Source organism: Ochlerotatus camptorhynchus, unplaced genomic scaffold, assembly GCF_037179485.1.
Source record: "Ochlerotatus camptorhynchus isolate MF236.1 unplaced genomic scaffold, CSIRO-AGI_Acam_v1.1 ptg000446l, whole genome shotgun sequence".
NCBI lineage: Eukaryota > Metazoa > Arthropoda > Insecta > Diptera > Culicidae > Ochlerotatus > Ochlerotatus camptorhynchus.
The window spans coordinates 611,457-628,394 of record NW_027040932.1 but is presented as its reverse complement, the minus strand read 5'-3'; the positions used below and the strand labels follow the sequence as shown (position 1 = coordinate 628,394).

The following is a 16,938-nucleotide window of genomic DNA, read 5'->3' as shown; positions in this document are numbered from 1 at the left end:
CGGCAGTGTTCGCGTAGCACCTCTTCACTGTGCTATTGACGGACTGGAAACATTGCACAGGCTAAGCCATCCAGCTGTGTCCATGCTTCAGCTAGTTATCATATGACTCGAGGAGGCGTGAGGTATGAATTTGTGAGGACCAGAGCTAGGTATTCCAGGTATTCCACTCCTTCCAGGTTGCCAACTCACCATTTTGTAGCCCAATGTAGATAGGGCCTATTGAAAAGTGACGCAAGGTACACAAATGAATTCCCTGATATTCCCTGATTTTCCATACCATACCATATTGTATTACTTCAGGGAACATCGAAGAAAATCAACGAAATTTAAAAAAAAATCAGTGAACTTTGTTCATAGAAAATGTTGTAAAAGTTCATAGAATTTCGTAGAAGCTCAGCAAACATTGTAGAAGTTCAGGGAATTATCGTAGAATTCACATTAAGCAAGTTGCACAAATTCATAAGTGGTACAAGTCCTAGACCACCGCTGCCCAACGTGCGGCCCGCGGAAAAAATTGTGGAAGAGTTAGTCGTCCGGCTCATCACATTTTGGAGAACAAACGGTCATATATGCGTCAGGTAGGCACTAAGGCAAAATTAAATGATTTTGTTAGTAGTCATTTTTCTGAAGAACCTCTTTAATTCTGAGTTTTCACCATCGCCTAAAATCTCCCTTCGCTTAAGTTTGAGCTACATCCGACATAAAAAACGAAATTGTTTACAAGCTTGTATACAACATCGCCGATTTATGCGATATTGCGGTTGAATTTACATGACATATCGTGTGAATTTATCACAATTTATGTAAAATCTAGCGTTAACTATCAGGGAGCTATTGCATCGCAGAAATGTACACGAATTTTTCAAACGTTGAACATGCAATTTATCGCAGCAAACGACACGTGAGAGCTGGTGGACCAGTCGGCTGACCGGAAACCTGTTGGATAAAAATAGATCTAGAAAATCCAACGTGGCACTCAAGGTGACATCACACGCTTCAAAGCCAGGCTGGGTGCCCAGGGATTCAACCAGCAATACGGCACTGACTACGACCAAGTGATTGATTCTGTGGTGCGCCAGACATCATTCAGAACATTGTTGGCGGTTGTGACGAAACAAGGTATGATGGTGCGACAATACGGCATCAAGACTGCCTTCCTGTACGGCAATCTTGAAGAGGAGATTTACATCAGACAACCTCCTGGGATCAGTGCTCGTAGACATGAGCACAAGGTGTTACGTCTCAAGAAAAGCTTATGCGGCGAGATCTTAAATAGAACCAAAAGTTACATGCGGAGCTACTGCGACTGGAATTCAAGAGGTGTGATTCCAGTGATGCAAATATATAATGACACTCACTCGACACTCGTCAACGCATCAACCGACTATCGCTGACAGAACGTTTTGTCACGCAGTGTAGAGCCATGACAAACAACAATCACCACCAGTAATGGTCGCTGCTCATAGGAAAAACGTAACACTCACTGCTGATGATGTAAAGCACAACGAAAACAGTGAACACTTCTGCAGTACGATGATGAGAAAAAGCGAAACGACAGAAGAAAATTAAAACAATGCCTACGCATTCCAAGTTCGTCTCGACACGCGCGACTGTGTGAGTTACAAACAAAGCTGGCAAAATTAAACGGAAGCTGTTGAGCTCACTCACCAGCCGGCACCTGTGGTGTAGTGGTAAGTGTGACTGCTTTTTCACCCCAATGGGTCTGGGTTCAATCCCAGCCGAGGTCGGTGAGATTTTTCTGAGGCATAAAAATATCTGGTCACGTCTTCCTTCGGAAGGTAAAGCCGTTGGTCCCGGCTCATGTGTGTTGAATTGAATGGGTGCGACATCCTACTCCTACGCAGGTGTGGAAGCTACTTTCCTGCACATTCGATTGCCGTCAATGGATGGCAATCGATGTCCGTCGGTGATTGGCACTAGATTGCGGAACAGAGACTGACGTTAAATAAAAGAAATAATAAGAAGAAGAAGAAGTTGAAGAAGAAGAAGGCTCACTCACCAACACACTCGCATAAGCAAGCAAAGCAGCCACTGCTTCAAAACGAGCCCAGATGAGTGTCGTGATTGTCGGAAATGACCAGATCGGTGATGGATCACCACCGAAGGCGACATTCATCAATTGCTTTTTACTTTTTTCGACAACTTGATGGATGGTCATGGAGAGTGCTTCGACAAGCACATTGATAGGAATGTACCAAGCGTTACCACCATCAGCTGTTTGACGATCGTGATTGTGATAGGTCGCAACTCTGTGTGATTCCAGCGAACGACCAAAGGCCTGCAGATAAACTTCAATCAATGGGCGACATACACTGGTACCTTGGAATCGAGGTGCAGTGCGGGAGATATCTTGTAGAATCAGAAGTGATACATCGGATGAAATCGTTAAATCAAACGGACTGGAAGATGCCAAGATGTCGAAAATCCATTTGGAACCGGGATACTTCAAGCAAAAGAACAACAAGCACTACCAGATGCGGTTTCGGATCATTGCTTCGACGTCATCGCTCTCACTGAGACTTGGCTCGATACTCGCACATTGTCAAATCAAGTGTTTGGTTCCGATTACAAGGTTTTTCGATGCGATCGGAATCCGCACAACAGCCGCAAATCTACTGGTGGAGGCGTTCTCATAGCGGTTGGCTCTGGATTGAAGGCAAAAGTTATCGAAAACGATTCATGGAATTGTGTGGAACAAGTTTGGATTGCCATTAAGCTCGCTGACCGCACTTTGTTTTTGTGTGTAGTTTACTTTCCTCCGGATCGAACTCGCGACTCTACGCTAATAGAATCCCACAGTCAGTCTATTCGAGCTATAATGGAGATCGCTACAGCTGCTGACGAGATGATCATCATTGGCGACTTCAATCAACCGGAAATTTCTTGGCGATCATATTACGGTGGATTCCTGTATCCGGACTACGACCGTTCAGTAATGTTCCAATGTCTGGTCAATCTTTGGCAACTATCAACATCGACCTCGCAATGATAATTAGGGCGGCTTCGCAACTGAAGTCTTTTTTTTTTTTTTTTTTTAACTCTTTATTTGTTCCAAATTCAAAATAAATTACATTTCATTTTTAACCTAGGTGCTCCAGTTACTACAGTAACTTACCAGCCTTAATTGTTATGATATATATCTAAGTATTTTTACATTGTTCCTGTCTTGGCAATTCAGTATTTTAAACAGGTTTTTTAAACCTGCATGTCAGTATAACAATTGATAGCTTAAAACTAAATAACTAAAACTAAATCTTATCTAAGTATAAAGGGAATTAATCGTTGCAATTGAGGATTGTAACGATTTTTGCCGGAAATTATTAATTATTTTGTTGGACATTTGTGCTAAAGTCTCAACATTCGAAATTCTATGTACTTCGGTAGTACTGTACCAGGGAGGCAACTTCAAAATCATCTTCAGAATTTTGTTCTGAATCCTTTGAAGTGCTTTTTTCCTGGTAGTGCAACAACTAGACCATATTGGCACAGCGTAAAGCATGGCCGGTCTAAAAACTTGTTTAAATATTAGAAGTTTATTCGTCAGGCAAAGTTTGGATTTCCTGTTTATAAGAGGATACAAACATTTTATATATTTGTTACATTTGGCTTGAATGCCCTCAATGTGATCTTTAAAAGTTAATTTATGGTCAAGTATTAATCCAAGATATTTCACTTGGGTTGACCAGGAAATTGGAACTCCGTTCATAGTGACTATGTGACTACTACTAGGTTTCAAAAAGGAAGCCCTGGGCTTATGTGGAAAAATAATAAGTTGAGTTTTGGAAGCGTTGGGAGAAATCTTCCATTTTTGTAAATAAGAAGAGAAAATATCTAAACTTTTCTGAAGTCTGCTGCAAATAACACGAAGACTTCTTCCTTTAGCGGAAATGCCTGTGTCATCAGCGAACAAAGATTTGTGGCAACCCTGAGGCAAATCAGGGAGGTCCGAAGTGAAAATGTTATACAATATAGGCCCAAGAATGCTACCCTGAGGAACTCCTGCTCTAACAGGTAGTCGATTAGATTTGGAATTTTGATAATTTACCTGCAGAGTTCTGTCAGTTAAATAATTTTGAACTAATTTCATAATGTAAAGTGGAAAATTAAACTTTTTCAATTTAGCAATCAAACCTTCATGCCAAACACTGTCGAATGCTTTTTCTATGTCTAGAAGAGCAACTCCAGTTGAGTGGCCTTCCGATTTGTTTGAACGAATTAAATTGGTAACTCTCAAGAGTTGATGAGTAGTTGAATGCCCATGGCGAAATCCAAACTGCTCATCTGCAAAAATTGAGTTCGTGTTGATGTGAAGCATCATTCTATTCAAAATTATTTTTTCAAAAAGTTTACTTATTGAAGAAAGCAAACTTATTGGACGGTAGCTAGAAGCTTCAGCTGGATTTTTATCCGGCTTCAAAATTGGAACAACTTTTGCATTTTTCCATTTATCAGGAAAGTATGCCAAATGGAAACATCTGTTAAATAATTTTACCAGGAAAGACAAGGTACTCTCTGGGAGTTTTTTGATGAGGATATAGAAAATACCATCATCACCTGGAGCTTTCATATTTTGAAATTTTTTGGTTATAGACCTTACTTCGTCCAAATCAGTCCCCCAGGAATCATCAAAAATATTTTCCCGAGAGAAAATATTCAGAAAATCCCGAGCAACCTGATTCTCAATAGGACTAGTAAGACCCAAACTGAAATTATGGGAACTCTCGAATTGCTTAGCAAGTTTCTGAGCTTTTTCCAAATTTGTGATCAAAATTTTACCACCTACTTTAAGCGCTGGAATTGGCTTTTGAGGTTTTTTCAAAATTTTTGTGAGTTTCCAAAAGGGTTTGGAACTCGGGTCTAATTTAGAAACATTATTTTCAAAAGTTTTGTTCCTCAGGGCAGAGAATCGCTTTTTAATTTGTTTTTGCAAATCCCGCCAGATAACTTTCATGGCAGGATCGCGTGTTCTTTGAAATTGTCTCCTACGGACATTTTTAAGACGGATCAAGAGCTGAAGATCATCGTCTATTATAATTGAATCGAATTTAACCTCGCATTTTTCTACTGAGGCAGCTCTTGCTTCAACTATAGAAGTAGTCAGAGATTCAAGAGCATAATTAATTTCATCTTTGGTTTGCAAAGGAATGTTTGGATCGAAGTTATATTCCATAAATGTTCGATATTGCTCCCAATCAGCCCTATGGTAATTGAAAGTAAAGCTGTTGGGATTGGAAATTATTTCTTGGGATATTTCAAAAGTTACTGGAAGGTGATCAGAACCGAAGTCAGCATGGGTAACCAATTGGCTACAAAGATGACATGAATCAGTTAAGACCAAATCAATAGTTGAGGGATTTCTTGCAGAAGAAAAGCATGTTGGGCTGTTTGGATATTGAATAGTGTAATAACCTGCAGAACAATCATCAAACAGAATATTACCATTGGAATTGCTTTGAGCATTATTCCATGAGCGGTGTTTTGCATTAAAATCACCAATAATGAAGAATTTAGACCTATGACGAGTAAGTTTCTGGAGGTCACCCTTGAGAAAATTCTTTTGCTGGCCTACGCATTGGAATGGCAAATAGGCAGCTATAAACGTAAGTTGTCCAAATTTTGTTTCAACAGAAACTCCCAAAGTTTCAAAAACTTTGGTTTCAAATGAAGAAAGAATTTTATGCTTGATTCGTCTATGAATAATGATGGCAACGCCACCACAGGGTCCATCAAGACGATCATTTCTATAAATCAAGTAATTTGCGTCCTTCTTAACCTTATGGTCAGGTTTAAGGAACGTTTCAGTTATAACGGCAATATGCACGTTATGAACTTTCAAAAAATTAAATAGCTCGTCTTCATTATCTTTAAGAGATCGAGCGTTCCAATTTAAAATGTTTAAAGCTTTAAAATCCATTACTGAATTTTAAAGTCATGACAATATTATTAGCAAATTTTACTCCAGTTTGAATAGCATCAAACATGGAGTTAGATTTAAGCATATCAGAAATCATGTCAATTAATGAATTCTGTAAAAATTCCATTTTAGGGGCAGTAATGCTTCCTAAGTCAAAATTGTCAAAATTTCCGTTAGAACGTTGGTTAGTATTTTGATTTCTACCCGCTGCAATAGCAGCATAGGTAGCTCCATTAACTCGCTGAACATTGTTAGCAGCGAGGGGAGTAGGTACAGATGAAACATTTGAAGCAGGGGAGATATTTGTACCTACGGGTACGAATGTAGAATTTGTTCCTCGCTGACCGTTGTTAACAGCAGAGGAATTTGTACCTGGTCGGAAACGTGGAGCGTTTCCTACCTGACGGTTAGAACGAGATTGTAGGATCGCTTTGCGAGTCTTACATTCCCAAAAATTGGATTTGTGGTTTTCACCACAATTTGAACATTTAAATTTCTTAGGATCTTCCTTCACAGGACAGTCGTCCTTTGCGTGAGAGGAATCACCACAATTCATGCATTTAGCTGGCATGTAGCAATTTTTAGTTCCGTGACCCCATCCCTGGCACTTACGGCACTGGGTGAGGTTTTGGAAATTTCCTCCAGTCTTCCTGAAGTGTTCCCACTTCACTCGGACATGGAGCATAAGGCTAGCTTTTTCTAAGGCCTTAAGGTTGTTTAGTTCACTAGACTTGAAGTGAACTAAATAAAAATCATTAGAAATCCCGTTGCGCGAATCGCCAGGACGGGATTTCATTTTCATTTTGATTACTTGGAGTGGCACAACTCCAAGTAATTTTGCCAGTTCATCTTTGATCTGATCCAGGGATTCACCACTGGGCAGTCCTTTCATGACAACCTTGAACACACGTTCAGTTTTGGTGTCGTAAGTAAAAAATTTGTGCTTCTTCTCAGTAAGATACTTGAGAAGACATTTAAATCCGTCCAAGGTTTCAGCCAATACACGGCATTCACCCCGACGTCCAATTTGTAGTGAAAACTTAACTTTCACGAAATTCAAAAGTTCCATGCGAAGAGCATGGAAATCGGTAGTGGTTATCACAATAGGGGGAATCTTTTCTTTCTTGGCATTAAGCCGGGAAAGTTTACTAGAATTTTTCTTGGATGATGGATCATTCTCATCATCCGTGAGCAAATCAAATTGATTACTCAAATTAATTTCATCAGAAGGGGGGTCAAGAGTTTGCCCCTTTCTTTTGCGTTTAGGCGCCATGGCGGCAGTAAATTTTTATCCAAATCGACTTCCAAGCAGATTACTATAAGAATCTGAAGGATCGAAGAGGAATTTTCCAAATCGATATCCAAGAAGGATTACCTCGGGTAGGGTCCAAACAAGGATCGAAGAGGAATAAGAGGAGTTGAACAAGGTAGAAAATTTTTTACAGGTTGAGCACTGAAAAGTGCGATTATGCGATTATCCAAATCGACTTCCAAGCAGATTACTATAAGAATCTGAAGGATCGAAGAGGAATTTTCCAAATCGATATCCAAGAAGGATTACCTCGGGTAGGGTCCAAACAAGGATCGAAGAGGAATAAGAGGAGTTGAACAAGGTAGAAAATTTTTACAGGTTGAGCACTGAAAAGTGCTGTTTAAATTTGTTGTAGCTTTAGGTAGTAGTAACACTTCCTTAAGCAAAAAGCAAATAGATCCGCACGGCAAGAGAGCACGATGCGGACTGCAACTGAAGTCTTCATTTAAGCCTGGACCTGACGGAGTTCCTTCCGTCTTTCTCAAGCAACACATCGATAGCCTGGTGGCTCCTCTCTGCCTTCTGTTCGAAATGTCCCTCTCCAGTGGGGTGTTTCCTTCCTGCTGGAAATCAGCTGAGATGTTTCCAGGGCATAAGAAGGGATGCAAAAGAAACATCGACAACTGACAGACCATATGCAAACAGATGTCATCTACACTGACCTAACAGCCGCCTTCGACAAGTTGAACCATCCTATAGCGATCGCCAAGCTGGATAGGTTCGGTATAAACGGCTCCTACGATGGTTCGCATCCTATCTATCTGATCGTCAGTTGCAATCGACGACTGCCGATCTCCTTCGTTCCCTGCCACTTCGGGTATTCCGCAAGGTAGCCACCTCGGCCCGTTGATATTTGTGTATTTCAACGACGTCAATTTCGTACTCGACGGTCCACGACTGTCTTTCGCATACGACATGAAAATCTATCTCCGAATCCGAGCCATCGCTGACTGCCACCTTCTCCAACTTCAACCCAACGCTTTTGCTAATTGGTGCCAACTGAACCGCATGGTTGTAAATCCAACAAAATGTTCAGTAATCACATTAAGGATCTGGGAGTCATCTTAAATTGTCAACTCACATACAGCCAGCATATCTCGTACGTGATCGACAAGGCATCCAGAACGCTCGGCTTCATTTTCAGGATAGCTAAAAGTTTCACGGACATCTACTGTATGCTGTTGCTTTACTGTTCCCTCGTCCGGTCGGTGTTAGAATACTGCTGCCCTGTATGGAATCCCAACTACCAAAATAATGTACAAAGAGTAGAGTCTATTCAACGACGATTCATCTGGTTTGCCCTTCGACGATTGCCTTGGAGAGATCCTCATCGCCTTCCAAGCTACGAAAGTCGGTGCCAGTTAATTTACCTGGATCCTTTGTGGAGTCGAAGAGATACGACAAGGGCCCTGTTTGTGGCAGACATTCTACAGGGCAGAATCGATAGTCCTTCTATTCTACAACAAATCGACGTTAACGTTCAACCACGAGCAGTCCGCAACAACGCAATGCTGAGGATACCTTTTCGTTGTACAAACCTCGGTACAAACTATAGTTCGTATGGTGCTATCGATGGGCTACAAAGGGTTTTCAATCGTGTTGCTTCCTTATTTGATTTTCACCTGGCACGCGAGTAGCTGCGTCAGAGATTCCGTGATATATTTTTAAGAATTAGGAATTAAGTTGAACTTCACGGCCTTTGCAGCTTGTTACTTCTTGACTATATTGTATTTCCTAGTATTGCTTAATCCATCATTAGGACTAAACCCAGTCTGTTGATGTAGAACCAAATAAACAAATCCCAGAAGCAAATGTGTGGGTTAAGGCAAGACCGCATATAGCAGGGATACTAGCTAACAGGAAGGTCTGATCGGTTTCTCGGACGCCGATTAGATCGAATGCAGAGAAGACCAAATGTCCAACAATTCTTGATGAAGCTCAAGTTCGTTATTGCACATTTTGCACAACTTTTAAATTAGCCTCCTGTGCAAAAAATAATGACACAGTAATATTTTCGTACAGGTCAGAAATCGACTTATTTGGGACTGGCAATCAACTAATGAATTTGAGCTTTAGAAAACTTTAAGAAGCTCAAAATTTCAATTTTATGACCAGTGGAAAACTATTACTGTGTATGAAGTAATGAAATTGGGTTGTTAGCGGAATGCTAAATAAAACAGCAAAAAAGGTTATCTTCCATTTAATTCCACTTAATTAATTTTGGTATCCACTAACGTATACGTATTTCGACTAAATCTATACAACTCTCTAATAAGGAAAATCCCCAAAGGCTTGGTAGCCATCATAATGAAGTAATGAAATTGGGTTGTTAGCGGAATGCTAAATAAAACAGCAAAAAAGGTTATCTTCCATTTAATTCCACTTAATTAATTTTGGTATCCATGACAGATACGTATTTCGACTACAATGTGCAGTCTTCATCAGTGTCATTCCCACTAACAACCCAATTTCATTACTTCATTATGATGGCTACCAAGCCTTTGGGGATTTTCCTTATTAGAGAGTTGTATAGATTTTTCTCCTTTAGCTTACTTAAATCTTTGGTTTTTATTAGTTAGGTAGGTTCCGATTCAACACATTGTAGTTTCATTTTTATACCTATGATCTTGACTTTTTTACCTAGGGGATGAGTACTTAAGGGGGTTAGATTTTGATAAGTTCTTTAGTGGGAATGACACTGATGAAGACTGCACATTGTAGTCGAAATACGTATCTGTCATGGATACCAAAATTAATTAAGTGGAATTAAATGGAAGATAACCTTTTTTGCTGTTTTATTACTGTGTACTTATTTTTAGCGAAAAAATTTAATCGATGCGAAATCTGCATTAACTTGTTAAGTTGAGGAGGAGCGTTCGCGGATCGCAGCAAGACAATAGACCTAAAACAGACCAAGCAATCTTCAATAACGTAATGCCTTGTTCAGACTACAGAGTTATAACATGTTATAATGGGGCTGGATCATTTCGTCGAAGGTCATATTACCGATAAAAAAAATTCTCCGGATTTCAATTAAGCGGCTTTGAAACAAATTTCTAATCAAAAGTTTAATAAATTAATGAGCAGCTTCTAAGAGAATGAACGTTATTTAAAACTTTCAAATACCGGTAGAAAAAGTAATTACAAAAACAGTCTCAAAAGTAATTACAAGAATAGTAAATTTAGGAAGAACTGCATTTATTTCAAAGAAGGAAAAACTTGCTAAAGATTTTTAATTTCTATGACATAATTTTATAAGAATAAATGCTTCTTTTGAAAGAAGGAAACAATTAATCTCATTAAACTTCTGAATCCTGGTTTTGCAAAGATTGTATAATGTAAATCTCGGAAGAAACTAGATTGACAAGATAAATTAGCTCATTATAATAATTATCGATGAGAAAAATGTCATCAAAATATGCTTATAACATGTTATAAATACGCAGTCTGGCCAGTTTTTTAAACTTTATACATTATAATTTATGTTCAATAAAAGACGCCAAATTACCATCAACTCCAAATACCTACAGATACGCAATATAGACAAAAAAATAGTGGTCATCTGCCAATAAAACCTATCCCTACCTCCTAACGGTGCAGATTATTTCACGTTAGGTACAATCTTTAAGGAACACAAGAGGGATAACCGTTATTCTACTGATGCAATCCCCTCAAGTAAAGCATGGACTATAAACCTATCTTAACAATTATTGTTTATAATGAATCTGGAATCCTATGTCGAAATGTACTTAAATATGGTGGCTTATTTTCCACCTACCTTCAAAGTTCTCGAGCATACTTCGCACATCCTCCTTCAATCGAGTGTTGTACGATTTGAGCAGAGCTTCTTTCGATTGCGTTAGATTCCTCTGCATGATGGATCGATTGAGAACTGATAACTGCACAGATTAACACTAAATTTAATGAAAATTTTCCACGCCAAAAACAACACTCCGTCCGTAAAAACCAACTTTGTTTACAACGCGGACCGTCTTCGTCCGTCCGCCAACGAAAGCGCAGCTATTTTAGTACAAACCTTCTGACAGTTCAACGCTCGACGGCGTCGGCACAGAACAGCAGAGCTACACTCAGGATTTCAATTCAACCGGTGGAAACGTCAAATCGATTCAAAACAAAACAGCATGGTAAAATACGAAACACGCACGGCCATAAGCAGTGAATAATTTTCATGTAAAACTAGTGAAAAACTTGCGATTTGATTGATTACAAACGTTATAATGGTAAGCAGAAAGCCTTCTACCTCTACTGAAACTGTAATCTTTCTTAAATTTCAGGCAAAAACGCCGAAAACACCGAAACGGTACTTCGATGTTGCCGCAAAAGAGGCAACCAGAAATAAGAGCAAATCCAGCAATGGCACCAAGGGGTCCGTCGATGCGCCGTCGGGGAAAAAGGAGAAACATAAAAACAAACGTGAATTCAAATCGGATTTAGATGGAATGAAAGTTATCACAGTGAATGACAAACAGGTGCATCGATATGGTGGTAAGAATAAGGGTCAGCGTAAGAAATTGCTGGAAATTCCGGTGGATCCAGAAGCACTGAAACGGCATTCCCGCGGAGAAGGGCTTGATGTTAAGGGTGTGAAAACAAAGTTTCAGAAAATTCGGCAAAAGCGACATGAGCTCAACATTGATTTTGCCACAGAGCAAGCAGCGCGAGCGGAAATTTTGCTTAATGAAGATGAAGGCTACCTGGAAGTTGATGACGATGAGCTAACCACAGAAGTTAGCCAAGCAGAAATCGTCAACAACGTAGATATTACAACCGCTGCCAAATACTTCAATCTGCAGTTGGAGTTCGGGCCATACCGAATGAAATATACGAAAAACGGCAGCTATTTGTTGCTGGGAGGTAAAAAGGGTCACGTAGCAGCGTTCAATTGGGTTAAGAAATCGTTGTTGTGCGAAATGAATGTAATGGAATCGGTTCACGACGTGGCTTGGCTAATGAATCAAACTATGTTCGCCGTTGCTCAGAAAAACTGGGTTCATGTGTACGATAGCAAAGGCACCGAAATTCATTGCATCAAAGGAATGAATCGAGTTTCGAGATTGGAATACTTACCGTATCATTTTTTGCTAAATTCGGCTAATGAAGAGGGATACCTTTCCTGGATGGACGTCTCGATTGGCCAAACTGTCACGACTTACAATACAAGGTTAGGCAAGATAAGTATGATGTGTCAAAATCCATGGAATGCAGTAACATGCGTGGGCAATTCAAAAGGAGTTGTGTCCATGTGGTCTCCCTCAGTACGCGAACCTTTGGCCAAAATGCTCTGCCATTCGATGCCATTGACGGCACTTGCTGTCGACCCTACTGGAATTCAACTGGCAACCGCCGGCCTGGATAGGACCATCAAAATATGGGACATACGTCAACTGGAAGGACCACTTATTACCTACAAAATGCAAACAGCTGCCTCTGGAATCGATCTTTCACAGAAGGGACTGATGGCCATCTCGATGGGAAATATTTGTGAAATTTATAAGAAGCCAAGTGTTATGCAACGAGATCTTCGGCCGTATTTACGACAGAAGGCACCATCTACAATTTCCAATTTCCGATTCTGCCCCTATGAAGACATTCTTGGAATTGCTACTGCAACCGGTTTCACGTCAATCATCGTACCTGGCGCGGGTGAACCCAACTTCGATACAATGGAGGCCAATCCCTTCCAAACGCTATCACAACGTCGTGAAGAAGAAGTGCACAGTTTGCTGGAGAAGATCCCGTCCGAATTCATTGCGCTCAACCCTACCCAAATTGGCGAAGTCGATGTGCCTTCTTTGAAAGATCGACTGGAATCGAAATCCAAGCTGCTGACAGTGAAAGTACCGACGATCGATTTCGAACCCAGAACGAAGCAGCGGATGTCAAAGGCAAAACGATTCAAAAATAAACAGAAGGTAAAGGAAGTGTTACGCAACGAAGCAATCCAGAGCATCAAGGAAGCCAAGGAGTCACTCAAACAGGAAGCCGTGGTTCCAACAGCTGTCGATTTTATTCCACTGGAATCGAAGAGCGTGCTGGATCGCTTCCGAGATAAGAAAATGAAGAAAAAGTAAATGCTTTTAGAAGTGGTATTTTGTATTTTTAAATTTACTTCTAAAATAAAAATGTTATATGATGTATAAACATAATTTGTATGGTTTTAATTTGGGAAACTGAAAAGTGGGTAGTTCAATTTCTAAAAACATCGGCTTTTATACATCGTCCCTTATTCTGCGAGTCACGTGACTCTCAGTCACCACGTGTGAGGCGACTTTCCGTGCAATTCAAATGGAGAGCATTGGCGTAGCTAATGGTGGTCCAGGCTCCTTCCAGAATTATCTAGGCCCCCTCCAGATAAATTGTCTAGCTATGCCAATGATGGAGAGTCATCTCACAGGTGTGAGAGAGAGAGACACGTGATCGAAGAAATGATCATAAATACGCAGTGAACATTAACTTGTCATGGGATACGTTTAGTAATGACCAGTAATGAGAATTTCTACTATTTTTGTTAAGATAATTTGACAAAATCACTGATATAATGATTTACTACAGTCGCTATTTATATTTATGGCTAGAAGTCATTTGAAGTTGATGTAGAAGTCCTCTGTTGCCAAGTGAAAAGAAAGGGAATCTTTCGAAAAACGTGATGCGAGTTAAACTGTTTTTCTCTTGGCGTGACTCATTATACACCGATTCTACAGGTGGATAACTCTGAAATCTAGATAAACATTTCAAAAGGTCCTATCTGACATTTGTAAACAAATCGAGTTTAATGCTTCTCTGTACTGCAGAGCTCACCAAGTCTAAGTTTTTTTTCTAGAAATTTTAACTATCAATATTCAGAAAATTATAAAAACATGTGAAAAATACGTCCAATTTGAAAGTTTTTATAATATCGCACAGCTCTCTGATTGGACCTTAAACATGTTTACAGTCCAATCTGTCATTCAACCAAAAAAAATGACGAAAACTATGAGGACCTTTGTTTCATCTCGTGTTTCACGTGGACAGTGTTGGCAAAATCAGAAATCAATTGATATTTTTCCGTTCTCATGCGCTCGCAATATCACGCGTGATAATGGAACAAAATATCATGCTTGATATTGATTTTTCAAGCTCCTCTGATATTGCGAGACTATTCACAACGTGCAAAAATCAAGCTGAGAGTTGACTCGACACAAAAATGATTCCTTTGCACATCGTTTTTTTTTTTAGAAAGAGAAAGCATAATTTGCTATCTCTTTTTAATCTTCACCGATGGCAGACACGAAGGGACTGCTGCAAGCCGTTTTGGAAGTTTCGGTTGTATTCGAGATTCGCAGCTGGTGAGTTTTGTTAGCTTGATATTCCGAGCTGCGATATCACAGCTTGCAAAATCAACCGCAGTAGTTTGCTTGTTGATTTTTGTCTACGAAAATCAAGCGTGATCTTGGGCGTTGGTGAGCTTTGATTTTTTGATATTTTCCCAACACTGCACGTGGAATAGAAAAACTAAAATAGAGATCGTTGTGCTCAGAAAACGTAGCTCTTTCAGATGATATATAAAAACAGATATATTTTTCAAAATTAAAGAACCCAATTGCGGATCAACCACTTGAATTGCCAAGTGCTAAATTGGACGATTTACGCAAACTGATGCCATATGTCAAGCAAAAAGATTCTTTTGTAAAATTTCGTCAAATACTTAGTTCCAGAAAAAAAACAGGAAGAAGAACAATAATACCGTTGTAGACCACTTTGATGTGGATCTCGCTCGGGATCTCGATCCACTGGAGGACAGCGATGTAGATTTGATCGAATAACATGAATGAATGTAAATTATTGATGAACAGCTTGAGCCTAGGGGCATCCCACTCAAAACTATAGATCTAGTATCAATTAAGTATTTCAAAGTATCTGATAAGTATTCTTAAGTCTTTTTAAGTATTTGTAAGTATGTTATGTTTTTGATTTTTTAAATCGTAGTGAGCGGTTACTAATGTAATTGTTTGTTGTTGTATATTCCATTACGTTTAATCACGTACTATTGATGCTAGTTTCTGTTTCTGTTTCTGATCTGTTTTAAAATTAAGGAAGTAGTGTAATCATGTGTATGAGTAAGTATTTTAATTCTACTTATGAAACATTTCATCAAAGACCAGTTTTCTTTCAGCAAACCAGTTAATTATTTATAATTTCGAACTGGCTGTTCAGTAAGGTTTCAAAGTTTGGAGTTCTATAACTTAGCTGGAGGCTAATGGTGCGGGTGTCGTTGGCCTTTCTAACCAACCAATCTGAACTGCAAGCTGCCCGAGTATAAAATTCTTGGCTTTATGCTGGTCAAGAATGCTAGGACTACGCTGGTTATTCACCAGAGAACAATAGCAATACAATGAAGTGTAACTGCTAGCAAGTTGTTGGGTTGGTTGACTAGAAATTGAAGTGATTGTAATTGCCACTGCTGGTCGTATCGTGCTGCATTTTGAGAAACTTACATCTGTAAAGATGAGTTACGACGGACTGGTGAGGAAGCTGAGTGAGTATCTTGATAGTAACCGAAGGCTTTATGTGAAATTAACATGAATTTCTCACTTTTAGGCTTCGCAACCAATAAGTATAACAAGGAAAAAATTAATTTATTCTGAAATATCAATTTATTTCAAATAATTGATGTACCAAATACAACGATTTAGTTCAAACCCGCTATTTATTTGTTTCCATTTCGTGTAAAACAATTATAATATGATATGAATTTATTTCAAACTATTCCCCAAACATATGCCAAAATATTCTTCAAAGTATCCCCATATTTATGTCTTAATACGTAACAACCGTTTCTGATGAATGATGGAATCGATTAGAGAGCGGTTCCGAAATTAACACCAAGCGAATATGTTTGTATGATCATGTCCAGCCTTAATAATAATAAGTCTTAAGCATTGAAGGTTCCAAATCCGAGGAAATGTGATTAACTTCTACAATAAACTCATTCGGCTGTAATCTAGGAGATGTGGCTTTCCGGATGTTATACGTGCGGATGGTGCGGAAATCTTTCAAAACTTCTTATTCAGCTACAATCAACGTAAATGCCTGAAGCTATCGTCCGTTGGATCAAGATCCTGTTGGACAAAAAATATGTTTTTATTGAGAGATGGTTTGGGATAGAAAAATTTGCTTAGAGGATTTGCTTCCACACTTTGTTCCACACGCAGTTTATTCCATAGTAACTTTCCAAATAGTTCCTTATTCTCCCTTTGAATGACAGATAAATCGGTTTGGCAATGTAATATTCCTTGAATCAAAATTGCTCTTCCTCGATTCCTACAAAAAAGGAATACATTTCAAAATTATAGTTGATTTTTCTAAACACGCATACACGAAATCCCAGATGACAGCGGGTAAATAATCGAAAGAAATCTCTCTAACAACGGTGGTAACAAACTAGCGCTAAATATTTCTTAAGTATTTTTAAGTATTTTCAGGTATCTTAGATATCAGTAAGAGCTTTCTAAGTATAATGCGAGAAATACAAAGTTTAGAGTGGGATGCCCCTAGGCTTGAGCTAATAAATGTAAAACGAATCATGTAGAATGAAAAAAAAAACAGTTTGTTTATAAAAATATACCAACTATTTAAAAAAATGCAAATTTTCCATACACTTACATTTTTTTCTGCATACATCAGAAAAAAA

General features: G+C 39.1%; 1 protein-coding gene across 1 annotated transcript; it reads left to right on the top strand.

Annotated features, from left to right (window-relative positions):
- The first annotated feature begins 11,403 nt into the window (after positions 1 to 11,403).
- LOC135711953 (WD repeat-containing protein 46) lies at positions 11,404 to 13,375 on the top strand. The gene is made up of 2 exons (XM_065234926.1): positions 11,404 to 11,488; positions 11,543 to 13,375. Exons 1-2 carry the CDS (start codon positions 11,486 to 11,488, stop codon positions 13,337 to 13,339), a joined length of 1,800 nt encoding a protein of 599 aa, XP_065090998.1. The 5' UTR covers positions 11,404 to 11,485; the 3' UTR covers positions 13,340 to 13,375.
- The last annotated feature ends 3,563 nt before the right edge of the window (positions 13,376 to 16,938 follow it).